At 41.9% G+C, this 19710-nt stretch overlaps 1 protein-coding gene and 1 long non-coding RNA gene across 5 annotated transcripts in view; one reads left to right on the top strand and one right to left on the bottom strand.

Moving 5' to 3' along the window:
* Positions 1-19710, bottom strand: part of Cmah (cytidine monophospho-N-acetylneuraminic acid hydroxylase) — a 99487-nt gene that overhangs the window by 36200 nt on the left and 43577 nt on the right. The window contains exons 4-10 of one of the 2 annotated variants that reach the window (XM_027409341.2): positions 14072-14178; positions 13672-13872; positions 8524-8615; positions 6488-6597; positions 4667-4857; positions 727-874; positions 329-410 (exon numbers count right to left, since the gene is read on the bottom strand). In XM_027409341.2, coding sequence (XP_027265142.1) covers positions 329-410; positions 727-874; positions 4667-4857; positions 6488-6597; positions 8524-8615; positions 13672-13872; positions 14072-14079 — 832 coding nt within the window. In that variant the 5' untranslated portion in view covers positions 14080-14178. Of the gene's footprint in view, positions 1-328; positions 411-726; positions 875-4666; positions 4858-6487; positions 6598-8014; positions 8220-8523; positions 8616-13671; positions 13873-14071; positions 14179-19710 lie in introns of those variants that run through there. The other variant, XM_027409344.2, reaches the window with a different exon arrangement.
* LOC118238608 overlaps positions 1-19710 on the top strand; it is a 77050-nt gene that overhangs the window by 23444 nt on the left and 33896 nt on the right. The window contains exons 3-5 of one of the 3 annotated variants that reach the window (XR_004769364.1): positions 365-436; positions 950-1120; positions 5311-5363. This is a non-coding gene — a long non-coding RNA (uncharacterized LOC118238608). Of the gene's footprint in view, positions 1-364; positions 437-949; positions 18807-19710 lie in introns of those variants that run through there. The other 2 variants (XR_004769361.1, XR_004769362.1) reach the window with 2 other exon arrangements.

Here is a 19710-nt window from a genome sequence, read left to right as displayed (position 1 = left end):
TTCCTGCTTTTACCAAGATACTTAACAATATGATGAAAGGTACTCACGACATTTATTCAACAATAAATTAATGATAGCATGGAAACAATATAAATATTGGTTCCCTTGTACTAAAAGCTATGTAGCTATCATGATAGACTCCTAAATACTGACAAATTTTCATTTGAAAAAGAAAGATCTAAGGGTTCATTTTCCTAAGGTAAGAGCATAGTATACTGTCTTCTCTTAAATGGAAGAACAGAAGATGAGGCCAAGGTCAGACAGCAGTTATCCTCTTTCCTGACCATGGTGTGGCTCACCACTCATTGCTTACGAGGAAGGAAAGTACCTTTGTACTCTACGATAATGCATGTGTCCATTTCAGGATGAACGCCATCCATCAAGATCATGAATCGGAGATTTTTGTCTACCTGCGATCCAACAATAAAACAATTATGTAAGTCAGTTTGGTCTTAATTTAATATTTGAGAAGGTCATCATTTTGAGAAAGACTGGCAAATCAGACTAAAATTTAAAGAAAAAAAAACCCACTTTATCTGGAACTGGGTTTATTAGCCTGTTTTATATTTGCTAAATGGAAAGGAAATCTTTTAACAAAGGCAATTAATGTCCAAATTTGAAGCTTAAATACATGTTTTCTTTACTATGCCCTGTGTATAGACAAATAGGCCACTTTCTATACTTTTAAATGTCACCTCAGAAAGCATAATAAAACATATCTCTAACCTGTTGCCACACTCCAAATGGTACCACATTGATGTTAGTTAGCTGAACACCGCTCTGGTCCAGATTCCAAAACACAGGCCTTTCCGTGTCACCAACATATATGGGAATGTCTGGTCGTCTCTGGGAAAGCTGCTTCAGAGTGGGGTAACTAGATCAGAGGGATGGAAAACAGTGAAAGGTTTTTTTTTGTTTTTTTTTTTGTTGTTGTTGTTGTTGTTTTTAGGGATTCACTAACAAGAGGACAACATGTTGACTGAAAAGGAAGGAGTTGGGAATTATCTTTTCGTGAGAGCTCAGGGATGGGTTCCTGCTCATACTAATGGCAACATCTCAGGAGACGCCACTTCACGGCTAGACCATACCACAAACCTTGGAATGGATATCAGCCAAGTGTGTGAGTCCAATGTTCTACACCAGCATTGCTTTGAGTGGTGAGGCTGGCTGGGGTGCGGGATATTGTTCATCCTTTGGAGTACTCGTTACTAGAGGTGCCATACAGGAAAATTTAACGGAGATGATAAACATTCTAGTAATCTCAACTCTGTATAACTAGTTATCCAAGTCTTTTCAACTGCTGATATACATGAAAGTAATTTTCATTTCTATTGAGCATTCATAACATAGGATTTTTATGTAGCACTGTAGGGTATGGTAGAGAGGTGAACAAACAGCTATATACCCATTCTATCACAGGTGTTTCCAGATATTTTGATTCTTTTCTGCTGTGTTTTTGTTGTTGCTGATGTTATTGTTGCTTTTTGTTTTGTTTTGTGGCGGGTGTTTTGTTTTGCTTTGGTTGAGATAGGGTCTCATTGTGTAGCCCAATCTGACCCAGAGTCCCTAAAGATCCTCCTGACTCAGCCCAGTGATCATTTGATTCTTTTTATATGCTCTGAGGATTTCATTTTTATAGATAAGAAAACATAGTCATACATGTGATGCAATACAAATGATAAACTGGTATTGAAGCTTTGGTTTTTCTGACCAAACTTAGCACTGCTTCCATTAGAAGATAGTTTCTGTTTTAGAATCAGACTAGTATCTGGGCATGGTACCACATGACTGTAACCTAAAGACAAATACATAAAAGAAGCAGGCTATCATATGACATGAAATACATTACCATAAGCACAATACGTATGTCAGCATACATCGCCTGCACTAATATAACATTCCCACACTGTGAAGAACTTCCCAAATAAGCAGAACCTATGAGTTGGGGAGAAAGCAGGTTTTCTTCCCTGAGCAAAAATTTTAAAAGTTCCAGGATTCTTTTGACTTACCTTTAATCTCTGAGTTCAGAAAACAAATCTCGTACTATAACGAAGATTAGGAGAAATATTAGCCCCAAAGGGTTAATTTACTACTTATAGCTGTGGCAGTATGAAAGAGCATATCCCCATAGTCTTGACCATTTGAATATATTGGTTCCTAGTTGGCGCGAGGTGGGCTTAGGAGGTGTGGCCTCAGAGGAAGGATGTCACTAGGGCGTTCTCTCTGCTTCATGCTCCTGGTTTAATATGTTGTTGTTCTAGCCATCACAACAGCCATCCCTTCATCCCACCCAACATGAACTCTAATGCTCTGGAACTGTTAGTCCAGATAAATTGTTTCTTCTATAAGTTGCCTTGGTCACAGTGTTTTATTAAAACAGCAGAAAAGTAACTAAATGCAGTGGTTTTCTTACCCTCATCTGCTAATATAAGGTAACAATACTAACTGGCATTATAAAATCACATTTCTTTGAACACTATTTGCTACACCACACTGTTTTCTCCCTCTTTTTTTTTTTTAAATAGTTCTGGGAAGTTTTATTTAGAAAGTAAAGGTCAGATGGTAGGATTGGGGTAAAGGGCCTCCATGGTTATTAATTGACCAGAAAATAATCAAAATGAGAAGGGTTTTACCACAGAGATGGAGTGAAAGAGGAAAACTCACCAGCTTTTGCCATTGGCCAGATGGGCCAGTTGAGAGCCAGTGTCAGGGCCTCCTGAGGCAAAGCTGTTATATGTTAAGTACAGTGTCCTTATCACCCATTGGTGGCAAAAGATCACCTTGACCAAATGCCATTTAAAGTTCTTCTCCCTGTCCTACCCCGAATTCAGTACTGTCTAATAGAATGCCTCTCTTTAAGACTCGGGCAATTGTAAACGATGTGTAATGCATCATTTACATACCACTGACTTTCTTACTTAATATAACAAGCTATACAAAATCATCAGCACACATGGCGGTTATTACAAAACATGCACCCGGGACTTCCACAAGCCTCAGATTAGACAAGTGTAGTTCTAGAAACTAATTGAGGGTAAGAGTATTGCAACAGACAAGCAAAGTTTTGTAATACTGCGGTATCTGGGGTTAGACAGTTAAGAAGTGAGTTGTAAGCAATATGTTGATTACTAATTCAGTTCATTCAAAATTTAAGCCATTTCCCTTTAAACTGTATGCATTTATATAGTCATTTCCTCTAGTTCTGCATCCTTTAGGAGTCATCCAACCAACAACGGACATTTTATCCTTAACAGGGGCATTCTAGCAAAGTACATCCAGCATACAGTTTATCGTAGAGGATCGCAGATGAAAAAGTTAAGGTACTTGAGAAATATTGTGGACATTACAATGTTTAATATTAGTGACTAAGAAAAAGGGACCAAAAGCATACAAACAGCGTAAAAACTGACACAACCCATAATTAAACACAGAGTGAAAATATGACCTGCCTTCTTCTGATAATTCATTCATTAAAAAAGAAGAATTTGTTGTTGTTGTTGTTTAGTGTGACTTCTGAATTGGAGGCTCTGTTTTCATCCTCCCTTCTGGTTGCCGGGATTCCAGAGGCGTCCTTTGGGTTACTAGCACCATTCCTGATTCACAGGCGTGATGGCTAGGCTAACTTGAGACTGGGCATTTAAGAACACTGTGAAGATGTTCTAAAGCAGGTCACAGCAATGAAGCATGGTAATCCTAGCACCTGGGAGACTGAGACAGAAAGACCGAAACCAGCCTGGATACATAGCAAGGCTCTGTTTCATCAAGCAACAGACCAGGACTAGGCACACCAGTTCGTGAGCCAGACTTCTCCCTGCTTTTATGTAATTATTACAAGATAATGTGAGATAAAGGCAATAATCTTCCATGACTCATAGAAATTATGTCTATCACCAACATTTTTTATTAGTTCCTGCTCTCATTTGTGACTCCCTGTGGCTCTCCTGTCTCAATGGCAATGTTGAGCGAGGTTCAGTATGTGTTCTATGGCTTACAAAGCCCAAAGAATTCAAGTAGTCCTTTATATATGTATATAAAAACAGTAGCTGTTTGTCATTTTTGAGACAGTTTTGCTATGTAGCCTACACTGGCATTGAGTTCCCTGATCCTCCTGCCTCAGATCTTCAAATGCTGAGAACACTGACCCTTTACAAATATATATATATCTTGGTTTGTACTACAAATTTGGAACTAAAAGGCCAGTCTGATGGGCTTTATGCCTTTTCATGTTCCAACTAGGACAAAGCAGAAGTCTGCGAGTTATCAACCACCCTCCTTTCCATAAAGGCTCCTTCATCATTCCTGTTGGTATAAACTGTGGAGCACTTTTAAAATTAAAATTGTAGTACATGTTCAAAAATGTACTTTTATTTCTCTTCTTTTTCACAGTCCAAATGGGGCAAGTCAGAGTGGGCAGTGATTGTAGAAGAATCTAAAAACCTTTCATAAGCCAGGCATAGTGGAACATGTCTATAATCCCAGCATTTGGAAGTAGAAGTATAAGGATCAGGAGTTCAAGGGCATCCTCAGCTACATAGTGAGTTCAAGGCCAGCCTGGACTTCTTAAGAGCCTGTCTAAGAAACAAAGCAGCAACCATCAAGATTCCATTGATGCCTGTAGTTCAGCCACTGGTTATCTTAGGAGTTGGGCTTGGCTTGGCTTCGTTACCTCAGGTGGTCTGAGTGCATGTGACTGATGTAAATGAGGTCTGCTTTGCACAGCCTCTCCAGCCAATCAGATGGAGGCTCATGTAGCAACCACCATCCTCGGGCAAAAGCAGGGCCAATTAACCAAGGGTCAAACACCATCCGCTTGTCTCCCAACTTGAGGTCCATGCAGGCATGAGTGAGATATGTTATCTGTTAGAAGAGAGTGAGATTACTGTTATGATCGGGTTACTGGTCAACCACAATGGAGTGATGGCTCAGGATGTTTCTCTGACACGGTCAGGTCAACTCTGCTCAGTTCCAACTGCAGGAATGCACTGACAGAGCACAGCCCCCTCCACAGACTGCCAGAACAGGGCCTGGTGTCAAACCAACGGATGCACCTGATTTTACTCTCTTTAAACCAGATCCTCTATGTTTAGGTATTGTGTGGCCAATCTAAGCAGCACAGTTTCCAAGGTAAAGCAGTTAGAAACATTAGGACTAGCATCAAGGAACATAACACGACAGTGTGGCATCAAGGCATGTTGATTACATGACTCCTGATTAGTTTGGTGGGTTGGAACAACTGCAGACTGGAGTGAAATCATGCGAACTGAACTGTATGGTTTTCTGCACTACATTACCTTCTTACTACCTATGCAGGTACCAAGGGCCTCCAAGAATGGGTATCAACAATGACTTCCAGACAGACACAGGTAGGGGATTCTAAATTCATTCCTCACCCTCTTGCTTCCCCCTGCCTGGCACACCTACAGATAGGGGAATTCTAAACTCATTCCTCACCCTCTTGCTTTCCTCTGCCTGGCACACCCACAGACAAAGAACACAAGGAGAAAAGATAAGATAAGAGTTAGCTATGACACAAGGAACCGTCAGGAATCAAATTCTTTTTTATTATTCCTGAGTGCAGTCTCATTTGTTCAAACAAAGCAAAGCAAAACAAAACAAACAAAATAGTTGTCCAAATGCACACAGCTTCCTGAAGCTACAGAATATATATATATATATATATATATATATATATATATATATATATCTTTGTGTATTTATCTTCCCCAAACTTCTGAAATATTTTCTTTAGAGGAACATGTCCTGAAGATAGAAAATTCATTCAAGACTCAGGATGAGGTGCAAAAATGCACAGCTTGTTATCTGTCACAATGGGAATACAGATTATTCCCCAAAGGTCCTGTGCTTGCAACTTGGTAGCCAGGGTGGGGATGCTGAGAGTGCATGGGATCTTTAAAAGGTAGAGCCTGGTGTGAGGTAATTAATTCATTAGGGGCAGAAATTTTAGAAGAGATCAACGTAGTTCTTGCAGCATCACAGGATCTCAGGAGCTGCTAGTTCCCTCAAGAATGAGTTTCATGAAGGGACTGGCCTGTCCCTCCAGTCATTGTTCTGCATGTATGACATGCCACTTTCATGCACACTCTTGCCATTGTTAGTCCATCCATCACCAGATCTGGGCACATGCAAACAACATGCTTTTGAAGCTCTCAAACTATGCTTTAAATTAGCCTCTTTCCTTCATAAAGTCTTAGCCTCAAATATTTTATCATCAAAGCACTGATGATATACCATCTTATCCAAAAATGTTCAGATACTAAGGGTAGTTCCTGAACTTTTCCCAACTGTTTTACATATCTCTTCATTGAAACCTCCTCTAAAACATAATTTTTGCAGGTTACATGTGTGTACATATATAATTTCTTTCTATGTAAGTAAATATAGGTATGAAGATATGCAAATATATCTATGAAGGAGATCTTAGTTTTATTTTGTTGTTAGGAATATTATAATTTTAATATGTCCTTACCTGTACTTCCCCAAAAGCCAACTCTTCAGGAGTCCTGGGATCAGAGTCCCAAGGGTTAGGAGGATTCAATTCTATAAGGAAAAGCCCATCGTTTCCATCCATTTCGACAACTAGAACCAAAGGGAGATAAATCTGAGCAAGTGGTAAAATGATCTTTTCGGAAATACACTGAAAGAGAAACATATAGTACAAGCAAAGAGGTTCAAAATCACTCACAACAGAAGAGAATACTCATTGATTGCACAGCACCTACCAAAACAATGGCTACTGATGATGTTCATACCCTTATTCATGCTACACTAAAGTAACTCAGGGGATCTCAGGCATGTTTGACACATCCATCTCCACACAACTGCTGTGTAATGAAACCAGTGAAAGAGAGAAGGTCAAGTGGCTGAGAGAATGTACGAGAAGGAACTCCTAACCTGATGACAAATGCCAAGACGTATAACTAGGAAGTAGTTTCAAGTCACTCACATTAGACTTGAGAGATGAGATGACTGACAGATACAAGAAATAAGCCACAGGCAGGCAGCATGATGAGTGACGTCTTGCAGAGGAATCCTGCGCAGGCAGCATGAGTGACGTCATGCAGAGGGATGCTGCCATGCAGAGGAATGCCAGCATAGGAAAGCTTAGAATACACCAAGATGTGTCACATGTCCATTCCAATCATGAGCCAAAAGAAACCTCTCCTCTCTTAAATTGCTCCTTCCCAGGAATTTGGTCACAACAATAAGAAAAGTAAGTAAATAATTCCCAACAACAGCTTTAGTTTTCTTCTCTTGCAGTATGTTTGTCTGGTTTTGGTATCAAGGTATTACTACTGACCTAGTTGGTCTGAAACAGAATCACTTATGCCCAAGTGAGCTCGATTGCCAGACTGGTTCAATATTTGAAAAATGCAATGATAATTCAATATTCAAAACTCAACGGGCTACATCATATTGGCAGAAGGAAAGGAGGAAATACATGAGCATCTTAACGGTTACAGAAAAGATATTTGACAAAATGCAGCATCCTTTTATGAGTTAGAAGATACTGTTAGGAGACAGAGAGTAGCAAAGCAGTTCCTCAACCTGAAAAAGGACAGTTGACAAACACACAGCTGCTTTCACTGTGAGAGCAGAAACAGAACCAGGAGGCTCTTCTCTTGCCACTTCTGCCTGGAGGCTTCTGATTAAAAACAATTATGCAAGAAAATGGAGTAAAAGACATGCAAATCAGATAGGTGATCAATATGAAATCAATATTTCTATACATAGCAATAAGCAATCTTAAAATTATGTTTATGGGATGGTCAAAAAGAATAAAATACTTAAGAATGAATTTAATCAAAGTACAAATTTTCCACTGAGCCAAGATTAGAAAAAAGCAGGATGGTACAAAGATCCCAAAAATATACATTAGTGAAAAGAAAATAGCTTCAACAAATGGTGCTGGTAAAACGAGATACCCACTTGCCAAGAATGAAATCAGATTGCCATCTTTTACTCTATTGAAAATTAACCCAAAAGGATCAAATACCTTAATACAGGATCTAAAACAGTGGAACTTCTAGGGGAAAGAGTAGGTGAGAGAGTCCAAAATGTGGATGGCCATGGGTATGAAGTTTCTGAATAGGACTCCAGTTCTATCAGGAAATGGCACCAACAATCGACAGGTAGGACTTCATGACATTAGCAAGCTTCTGCCCAGCAAATGGAGCAATTTGGTGAAGAATGGCCACAGACTAGGAGAATAGATTTGTTTACTATACATCTGGCAGAAAAGTCATACCTAGAAAAGCTAAACAATGAGAAATCAAGTACCCAATCAATAAACGAGCTAGTGAAAGGAGCGGGCAGGGTCTCCAAAGATGAAAAGCAAATGATCAATAAACACGAGAAAGCACGGCCTTGTCTCACAAAAACTATCAATAAATCAGGTAGGTCGAATGGTTTAAAATCAGAACAGATCCAACACTTGGAGATTGGAAGCTGCCAAAGTCTCCCCTCCCCGACCCACCCTAGCAGGAAGTATTGATAAGTGTTTACCCAGCTCGTCCTGACAGAAGCTCCCTGGAGGGTTGATGTACTTCATGGTGCTCACATCTAACTTCCAGTTGTGCTTTGTACATTTAACGGACCTGAGGGAGTGTGAGGGGGATGATAGTCAGCTGTATGACATAGTGAAAAAGACAGTTAGTGCTGATGAAGCAGGATGGCAACTCATGAGAGGGAAGTCAAAGCAATTGATGGAACGCAAAATAAATGAAAGAAAATCTATGAACAGATGATACTAGGGGAGCCAAGGAAATGCTGGCTAATCATCAAACAACGTTTTTAAATGTGATGATCAAGTCTGTGTCATGCAATGTTGTGTGTTAGAGACAACAGAACGGTCGTCTCCTGAGCCAGTGCTCAGAGGGATAGTCAGTCTGGAATGAGGTTAGTCATACACAGGCTCTAGGGGAAAAAGTGAAGGCTGGCCAGGGGTAAAGCGATGACTGTACCCAGAGAAGCAAAGTGATGATAGGAGCCCACGCTCCTGAAGACAGCCCTTGTCCAAAACTGCTCAAAAGGCCCTTCCCATAACAGCAAAGTGAGGTTCAGTGAGAATGTGCTCATACATATGTGTGACTTATCCACTTGCAACCCTTCAGCTCTAGTGTTCAACTAGTTTCAAATCCCAAAAAATGTTTCCCTAGAGTTTAAGGTTTGAGAGCATGATTACTGGATCAGTTATGATATACTCAGATAAACATGAATTTCAGGCAGAGTAAGTATATTTTTTTCTTCTTTTCTTCCTTTGATTTTTCAAGATAGGGCCTCTTTGTATACCTATGGCTGTCCTGGAACTCTCTTTGTAGACCAGGCTGGCTTTGAACTCATAGAGATCCACTTTCCTCTGTCTCCCAAGTGTTGGGATTAAAGGTGTGTGTGACCACATCTGGCTAAAAGTGAATATATTCTTGAATGCATATCTCTCGTAACATTTACAACATACACTAAAATTTGGTTTTATCAGTCATTATTTGGGTGAGTGTTCTACATTTCTATTTACTAATTTAATTCCATTTCAGAATAAGACTTAGACTAGAGCAAGCAGGAGACTTCTTAGAGGAGGTGCTGTGCAATTTTTGCTATTTGCTTGAACCAACTCCCTTCTTTCTTACCTTTCTTCTTGCTTTCTCCCTTCAACTTTCTTGAGACAGGATCTCATGTAGACCAAGCCAGCCTTGACCTTACTATGTAGCTGAGGATGACCATAAACTCCTAATCCCTCTGCCTCCTCCTGAATGCTTTGATTACACATGTACTCCACCATTGCGTGGTTCACTCTGCCTAGCTCAGTCTTATTTTTTGTTTTTTTTGTTTTGTTTTTCAGTCAGAATTTTACTCTGTAGCCCAAACTGGTCCCAAATAAACAAAAACAAACAAACAAACAAAAAAAAACCCTGCCTCCGTCTCCCAAGCACTGGAATCCCAAGCATGAGCTACCATATTCAGTGTCCTTTCGTCTACCCAGAAAATAAAGCTTGTCAGACTTGGGGTTGCTCATAAGTTCCTGCTGACATTCAAGAAGCAAGGAATTTTTTAACCAAGGGATGTCTCCTGCCAGAAACATCATTTGAGGAAGAAATCAAAAACATCTATTTAAACTTGTAAGCATGTCATGGTGACATTTCTAAGCTTCATTATATCCAGAATTTTTAAATGTTCATTACTGGTCAGTTAGAAAGCACAGTCTGTAGTTCAATTTATGAAGGATTACTTTGTGGCCCTTTCTTTCTCAGGAATAAGTGAACAGCAACCTCTAAAACTTAGGATGAGACATTCATTCCAAATGGAACTGTAAAGCACACTAGGACCCAAGAGAGAAAGCTGTCAGAGCTCAGTGTAGTTGGGTGGCAGCTTGATGGGAGGAGGCAGGAGTGGGACAAGAGAAGATGCAGGGTCAGAAGAAAGGAAGAGGTGAGGAAGGGCTAGGAGGGGACAAGAGAGAGACAGAAGTGAACAGGTGGGCATGAGGAGGACTCCACTCCACACACAGAAGTTGTGAGCATGTTCAATTTAAGGACATGAAATGTATAGCCCCTGAGATATGTTGCTCTTGGTTATGTGTCAGGAAGAAAACTGACTGAATGGCAGGTAGGAATGGACTATGCTTGAGTGTACCCTGGAGAAGATGTCTCTCAGGGATTGGTAACTACACAGAGGGCTCAAGTAGAAGAATAGAAGGTCAGGCAAATGGGAGCCATCAAAGGCATACAGTTTAGCTACTGAGCAATGAGCTCCACAAAGAATAAAGTGAAGCGTGCCTGGCTTCCCTGTGAAGGTAGCAAAGAGAACAGGTATATGGACTAGGGAATGGCTCAGTGGGTGAAGGGCTTGCACACAAGCAGGAGAACTTGAGTCTAAACCTCTGCACTGCTGCAAAAAGCTAAGAGTGACAGCGTGCACCTATAACCAGCACTGGGAATGTGGAGACAGGAAGATCCCTGGGGCTTCCTAGCCTGATATAGCTTAATTGGTGAGTTCCAAGTTCAATGAGAGACTCAAAAAATCACATGTAGTGTGACTAAGGAAGAAACTCTCCATCAACATCTGCCCCTCCCCACATACACACCACACACACACACACACACACACACACACACACACACACACACACACACAAATATTCACACAAAACAAGGCTAAGCTCTTGGCAAAGTGAAAGTAAGATCAACCACCTTATGGCTTTGCTTTAGGCAAGAATGGCTGATCTGTGGTGAGGAACTGAATGCAGAAAAAATCAGTTCTTCTCAATAATCTGTATATACAGACAACACAGGAAGTTCATGTCCCACAGGAAGAGTAACAATGGTGAACATTTATTGGCTATTCATGATATACTACAGGGGATGGTCTTCTAAATACTTTTTGTAGGTTTTGAGTGAGTGGATGATTCTTTTTGTGTGTGAACACGTACATGCAAGTGTGTAATCCAAAAGTCACTATCAGAAGTCTTTCTCAATTTTTTTCCATTTACTTTTTCCCTTTTTCAATTTTTTTAAAATAAGCTTTATTATTTTAAAAAATCTCGCAAATAAATTTTTAAAAATTACATACCAAAATTTTCCAGGAAGTCTATGAAACTTCATGAACTTACATATAGTTAGAATTGACATTCAGAATAGAACGTGAGCTTCAGTCTTACCCGTTCAGAATTGAATATATTTTATGCATTTATCCACTACCCGAACCAAAACATCCAAGACAGAATTAGAACTTGAAAAACAATTAGCTTCATATTGTCTTTCATAACGTGTCCATCACTTGCAGTCGCTCCTTCCTCGTTATTTCCACTTACTCTTTTTGACCCAGGGTCTCTCATTGAACTTGGAGTTCATTGATTACATTAGACTGGCTTTCTAGGAAGCCCCAGGGATCCTCCTGTCTCTGCCTCCCCAGAGGTTGGGGTTGCAGACACATGCCAGAGTGCCTGACTTTTTACATAAACACTATGGATTTGAACATAGGCCCTCATGCTTCAATAGCAAACATTTCATTTTACAGATGAGCAGACCGAGGCCGAGAAAGGTTATGAACTTGCTCAAGGTTATTCCTGAGCTGGTGAGTGGTGAGGCGGGCTTCTAATGCAGGCAGGCAGGAAGGAGAGATCACACTTAGCTTTAACACCCCCCCCCAAGTGGTTTGCTACGTGTTGAAAGACAGGAAATTCAAAGTTTCCCAACGACAATCAGCAAGAGAAAAAACTTCTATCCACCCTGAGTTCTGCAAAAATCTACTAGAGACAGTGGAGATGAGATTCCCTCAGAAGAAAGCCAACAGACAGCCCACTTGGAATATTACCTGCACTTTTTGACTACAGGTGTGACAGATTAGCACTGGAAAGTCTAATAGCACATGTAATAACATGAACTGTGAAACTGCATGTGTAATAGCATGCACATATAATAACATGAACCGTGAAACTGCGTGTGTAGCCCCACAAATCTATGGGTAGATGTGCAAATGTCCTCTACACAATGATAGGGGGACATTCTTGGACAACTCCTCAGCGCCCTCTAGCACCGAACTATCCATACATGACTAGAGCAATAAGATCAATGACACAAAGGAAGGAAAAGGCCCAACACCCAAGGACACAGGCCTCAGACCACGTCAGGCTGCAGAGGAGTCTGCTACAGCGGTGCTTCTTAGCCTTCCTAATGCTGGGACACTTCAAAACAGTCCCTCAGGCTGTGATGACCCCCAAGCATACAGTTATTTCCTTGCTCCTTCATAACTGTAATTTTGCTAGTCTTATGAATTGTAATGTAAATATCTATGTTTTCTGATGTCTCAGGAGACCCCTGTGTGAAAGGGTTGTTCAGTCCTGAGGAATCGCAACCCACAGGTTGAGAACCACTGCTGTAAAGGGTTCCGTATCCAGAAAGCAACTGGTGCTGACAGAGCAGATGCCCCGGAATTCCCTTGAGCTGTGCCAGATAGTTTCCCAAAGCCAAACAACTCTGTCCTAACATTGCTGCTGCCCAAGGAGAGATGAGAATGGAGGCTGGCAAAAGCATGAGTCCTTAGAAGGAATAACCAGACGACTAATGTTAGGATGGGGACAGCTGGGACTTTGTCTCTGATAAGCAGGGCTCGGCTGACGGAAGAATTCCATCTACTTCCCAGCACGGTTGGGAAGGGCTCTCTGCCTGTCTCTCTGTGTCTCTGTGTCTCTGTGTCTCTGTGTGTCTGTCTGTCTCTCTCTCTCTCTCTCTCTCTCTCTCTCTCTCTCTCTCTCTCTCTCTCTCTCTCTGGTGTGTGTGTGTGTGTGTGTGTGTGTGTGTGTGTGTGTCCTGGGAAAACGAAACTTCTGGAAGACTTGAATCTTTGATGAATGCAATACCGCATATGTGTGTGCCCACCCCTGCATCCCGAACATTCCCACACACGTACACATACTCTAGAAGCTAGGTTACAACAGCGAGGATTGTCAAGCTAAATTAGAGTTCTTAGAAAGAGAGAAGAGAAAGGAAACCTAAGCAACACATATAATTTTGAAGCTAGAAAACTGTCCCAAGGAAACAAGAGGAAAGCTTTCTAGAAGCAATTTGTTTATTTGGTCGTTTGAAATGTCTGTATGAGCACGTTTCAAATCTAACTGCAAACAGGGTCCCCGGCAAGAGAGCAAAGGCCCCATGGTACCTTCCGTCTAAATCCTCAATGTCTTTTATGAACAGGCCTCCTTGGTGCTTGCAGAGGTTCTTGCATGCCTTTAGGTGGTTTTTCTCCTTGTATAAAATGTACTCTTTGCCAGTAGTCTTATTTCGAAAAAAATTGATTCCTTCCTTGAGGTTGGCAGTTTCAGCAGGTGACAGAGACAACAGGGTCTCAGCTGTCTGTTTCCTGAGAAGGAAGACAGCATTATGAGGAGCATTAGTGGTGCTGGCTTTGAAAGCATAAACATTCTGAACAGAGAGCTCAAAATTCCATCTCCCACAACCCATTCTCAGTGGCTCCCTACTAATAGTGCCCTTTCTCCACCCTTTAAATGCATGTAAATAGCGTTCTGCTGTCCTGCAGAACTGGGCCCTCTCTCACTTGCCTGTCCATTGCTGTCAGCTCCTGGGTATTCCAAAGCAATTGCCAGGGTTCCTTTTACTTCTGAGGCTCTTATGCTCACACCAGGAAGGTGAAGAAGGCGTTAACTGCCTGGAGAGAGAATGTTTACCCAAATTCACTATTTCCGTTGATAGTTGATAGGGTTTCCTCTCTCCACCCCACCCCCCCTCTTTGAAAAGCCTGGGTCTTCAGTTCAGTTTTCCCTGGCTTCCCTTTCACATTTGGACATTCCTCAGCCACACAGGGAGTTCAGGTCCTCCAGGATCACCATCAGCCTGTAGGTTGCACCTCCCTGGCTAAGCCTCCTGGATCCATCCCTGTAACTCCACCCTCAGGGCACAGCTCCTGGTAAGCTGCCTGCTCCCTTTAAATGTGTCTGCTTTGAAAGCCCTGTCTTCAGTTTTCTCTTCCATCACTTAGCTTGCTGTCCTTCCCATGCTGTCTTCATCGGTTAGCTATTTAACAAATTAACCCTCTCAGGCACTAAGTTTGAAGGATTTGCTGAAGACATCAGCAACAAAGGAGGTATAGAAGCACCAAGCTTTAATTCAACCCAGTTTCTGAATAGGTTTTCTGGGAACTTTGAATCGGGACAAAATTGAAGTTCTGTGGAGAGGTTTTCCAAAATGCACTTTTTTGCTTTTCTGTGATGTAAAAATCTGGGTGTATGTGGTTACTTGTATCTTTTACTCCAAACTTAAAGTGACCCAAATTATCTCCTCTCCTCGTGTTGCCTTTAAAAACAAGCCCAAGTGTATGTGGGGATGATTTCACTTTCACTCTGTAAATGTCTTAAACTACATGGTAAAAATAATTGGGTGGGGGGAAGGGCGAGGAACTCAAGCTATTTCCAGTTGTAAACAGAGAAGGCACAGCTCTGGGACAGATACACATCCCACAGCAGAGCCACTGTCACTTCTGTCCTGCTCTCTTCCCAGATCTCTTCACAGCAGATGTGGCATTATTCCAGAGATACATTTCAAATGAATACAGTGGGAAGAGATCCATTCGAAACCCTGGAATCACTTTACTGACTTTTTACAATGTAATGAGCCAACATCCACTTAAAAGCCAGTACAGGTACCATGCCTGTAGTGGGTAGAGGTGCACAGAGAAACCATCTTCAGATGCTGTGATCTTCAGATGACTTGATTGAATGGATCACAAGGCCCACATTCTGTGTTAGAGTCCGGGTTGTGTCACCCCCTTAAGAAAGCAGGTACAATGAACTGCATCTCTTTCTGGCATCATATGCAGCCACATTGGAGATAACACAAAGGAGGAAAAATATTGGTGCTCCAATGTACAAGCTTGTTTTTGAGACAGGGTCTTATGGAACCCTTTTGGTCTCAAACTCTCATGTAGGCAAAAGTGTCAGAGGTCAAGGGCATCCTCACCAACATCAAGGCCAGTCTGGGCTACAGGAATCCCCCACATTAGTTAATTAAAAATAACCACAACAGATGTACATAAAGACTATTATATAGAGAAATATATCTGTCTTAATGGCTTAAAATATCCTGAATTCTTAGTTTTCTGTCATATTTTTTGATGGGATACATTTTGCTTGTCTTTCACTTACTGTTCAGCTGTGTGTGTGTGTGTGTGTGTGTGTGTGTGTGTGTGTGTGTGTGTGTACTTTAGACAGAGTCTCTATGTAGCTATGGCTGGCCTTCAACTTGCCAGGTAGACCAGGCTGGCCTCACATTCACAGAGATCTGCCTGCCTCTGCCTCCTAAGTGTAGGGGCACCACTACGTTAGGCTGCTCTAAGTTTTAAAGGATATGCTCTCGCTGTGTATCCCTCTGACTCAGTCTCCCAAGGCCTGACCTCGTAGGTGAGGTGTGCACTCCAACAACACAGAGGCCAGCTTTGTTTGTTTATTGTTTGTTTTATGGTGCTGTGGCTCAAATCTTTGTAGTTAGAAATGCTAGGCAAGCATTCCACCTTCGAGCCACATCTTTATGGTTTTTGATGATTAATTATGACCTGAACTATGAACTAGCTATAATTCCTCTTCATAAGCAGTCTGTGTATCTAATCTGAACTGTCTTCTAGAAATTCTCCATCATAAGATGACAGTAAATCAACTTAAGAAGCCTTTAGGAGCAGTAGCTGTTGTGGGGTTGTGAGCCCAGGACTGTGGATGGAGCAGCATAGGATCCCAGTCCTGGGCTCTGCTGCAAGCCTGGATGGGAACCAAGGCTCCATGCATACACTGCATCTGATGGGCAGAGATTGCTCCGTGAGGGTACCACCATGCCCGGCCCAGTCAGAAACCTCCTAACTGCTGCTTTGCTCCCTGCGGGGATGGCTCAGACAAGATGGAACAGTTGTCCAGGAAGTCAGGGATGCACCACACAACCTAGCACCTGATAAGCAAGACCCTTAGGTGCAGGGGCAGCCACAGCTCTACCCATCCAGTCACACCCTGACTGAGAGGAGTCAAGTGACAGCAGCACTGGTTGTAGGTCTCAGTTAAAGCCTTCTGGCCACCTGGACAGCAGAAGGGTCACTTCAGTTGCTGTGTATCGGGACAATGACAAGGGAAAGCTGAGCAAGGAGGTATCAGCACACACACTTTGGAATCCCTGTGAGAGGCCCTCAAATTACATATCCAAGAGGAGATTGGAAAGTGCCAGAGCGCAGATGGCTCAAGTTTAAAGGAGGCCTTTGTGTGTATGATAAGGCCGGATGACTTTGCTGCCTCTGAGCCTGATGGGAGACTCACCACGGAATGCTGACAGCTATTTGAAGGCCGAAGCCCTTTGAGCTCTTGTCATCTCCCCAGAGAATCACATGAGCTCTAAGTGCCCTATTCCCTACAAGTGGAGTGAGGTTAAAGCAAAAACGTTCCTGATAAACAGCAAGAGGCACAGTCAGTGTGTCAGGGTGTTGGTGAATGAGTTTAGGAGGCAGGGGCAGGGGGATTGCTATACATTCAAGACCAGCCTGGGCTACAAAGCAAGACCTTGTCTCAGAAACAAACAAAAAAACTGGATGCGCTGGCTGTGTTAACAAGTGGTTAATCCACATCCCCCCCATCACTTTTGAATCATTACCAGTATTTTGTGTGTATAAATGAGTAAGGTAAATTAGGCAAATGTTTTGAAAACATTACTACATTAGTTATCATCGTAAAGTGCTTACTTTAACATAGACAATGTTATTGATTTACTGCTTCTAAGATCTGTAGCAAGTTAGATGTGGTGGTTCACTTCTGCTAGCTCCGTACTGAGAAGGCTGAGGCAGGAAGATCATGAGTTCAAGCCCTGCCTCAGCTACATAGTGAAACTCTGTCTCCCAGAAGGAGGTGAGACATAGCACCATAAGTGATGCTGTGGGGATTTATTTTGAAAACCCCAAATCTAGAGCCATGCTGGGTATGGTGGGACACATCTATAATCTCAAGAGGACAAAGCAGGGTAATCAGGAGTTCAAAGCCAGCAGCATACATACTGAGTTCCAAATCAGCCTGGACTACAGGATGAGACACTGCCTCAAAAACTAACAATGTAGGCCAGGCGGTGGTGACCCATGCCTTTCATCCTCTCATGGCCCAGCCCAGTCTGCTAGCCATGATGAATGTACTACTTTCCCTGCTCTTGACATTTCCAGATGCCTCTGGCCACACTCTCCCTCATATCTACAATAGAAACCTTCCCCTCAACCACAAATAGTCATGTCCTCACCTGATGCTAAAACCTCCGGGAGGGCCACAAATAGACAGACCCCTTCCAAGGGCCTGGCTTCTCCTAATTGAACCAAGCTGCTGATCTGGCTCTCCTAAGGCATGTGTAGGTCATTTGTTCCTGCACCCACCATACTTGAGTCCACATTCTAGAGTCTGCCTCTTCAGCCACTTCTTCCCTCTACCTGGTATGCTTCTCCACTGAGATTCCTGGCATCTCTCAGTCTCTCTGGCTCTTGGAGCCTGTGATGCTCTCCTGGGCACCGGTCACATGCAAAGGCTTTGTTTCTCCTTCTGCCTGCTGGATCCTCATCTACTTGGTAACTGTTACCTCAGAACTGCCTGTTGTGTCTCAGCTGGCTCACTGGAGCCTACTATTATGATAGAAAGCCACACTGGTGTGCTGGGAAGCTCCTCTTGCCCCACTGGGCCTCCATCACATGCAGGATGCCCATCTCCCTTATGATTCGGGACATTTCTCTCTGACAAGTCTCTCAGTATGCTTAGGGATGCCACACCCCAACTGAAATCCTTGTCAACAGGATACTTATCCTTCTCTCTCCCATCCTTTTCTCCCTTCCTACATGTTCTCAGCTTCCTCCTGGAGCTTTCTCATCTCTACCTAGGAACTGCTCATGTCTGTGTCCTTGCTGTTTGTCCTTTGTCACTGGAGCCTTCTGTTAAAGTCCCACAGCTTTCTTATGCCCTCCTGGGACTCTACAATATAGGAATCCTCTCTTGGGTAGAGTTCCCATTTTGTGACATTTTCTCTCCTTTTCTGATTTGTTTTTTCTAATCTTTTTTCCTCCTCTGACTCAGAGATTTCATCAAAGCTTTGCTGTCTTTCTACAAATGACTTGACCTCAGTACAGCTCAACGGCTAAAACACGACACACTCATATAGACAGAGTTTCTGTTCTACTTGGTCCCCAAGCCATTTAGCCCCAAATAAACACACTGATACTTATATTAATTATAAACTATTAGGTTGTTGAATTAGGCTTCTTACTGGCTAGCTCTCTCTTAATTATTGACCCATAATTATTAATCTATGTATTTCCCCATGGCCTTACCTTACCAGAGAATGCCCAGCTTGTCCTATCTTCTTGTAGCTACATGGCATCTCACTGGCCACTTCTCTCTGCCTCCTCTCCCCAGAATTCTCCTCATCTGGTAGCCCCGCTTATACTTTCTGCCTGGCTACTAGCCAATCAGTGTTTTATTCATCAACCAATAAGAGAAACATATATTAACAGCATACAGAAGGACATCCCCCATCACACCTGATTTTCAAATTCTTGCAAATTATAACAACTTCTGCCACTGCACAAACAAATGGTCCTCAAATCTCTTATATCTAAACCTGCTCTTCTCTACTCTCAGAAGTCTTTTTATCTCTAAGCTGTTTCTTCTTTACACTCTTGAAAATCTTTTATCTTTATGAGTTCTTTGCTCTTTGCTCTAAAAAAAATCTCTTAGGACTATGTCATAAATCTATCTCAGGATTTGTAAGTTTATTGAATATGGTTTAAAATCTATAAAATCTGGAGTTAAGAGCACTGGCTGCTCTTCCAGAGGTCCTGAGTTCAATTCCCAGCAACCACATGGTGGCTCACAACCATCTAGAATGAGATCTGTGGGCCTCTCGGCATGCAGGAAGAACACTGTATACATAATAAATAAATAAATAAATAAATAAATAAATAAATCTTTCTAAAAATTATTAGTTTTAAAAAAGAGAATAAAAAGATAAAAAGTAAAGATGACCCATTTGCTTGTACAAATGACAAGAGAATTCTCTGCAGAGCTTATAAGAGTTTCCACATTCTCAAAAAAACAAAAACAAAAACAAACAAACAAACAAAAAAGAGTTTGAACAACCCATGATTACAGGAAAAAATAGGTCAAAAGGTTTGGACAGGAATTTCACA

The sequence above is a fragment of the Cricetulus griseus genome, chromosome 3 (genome assembly GCF_003668045.3).
Source record: "Cricetulus griseus strain 17A/GY chromosome 3, alternate assembly CriGri-PICRH-1.0, whole genome shotgun sequence".
Lineage (NCBI taxonomy): Eukaryota > Metazoa > Chordata > Mammalia > Rodentia > Cricetidae > Cricetulus > Cricetulus griseus.
This window is presented reverse-complemented; position numbering and strand designations above follow the sequence as displayed.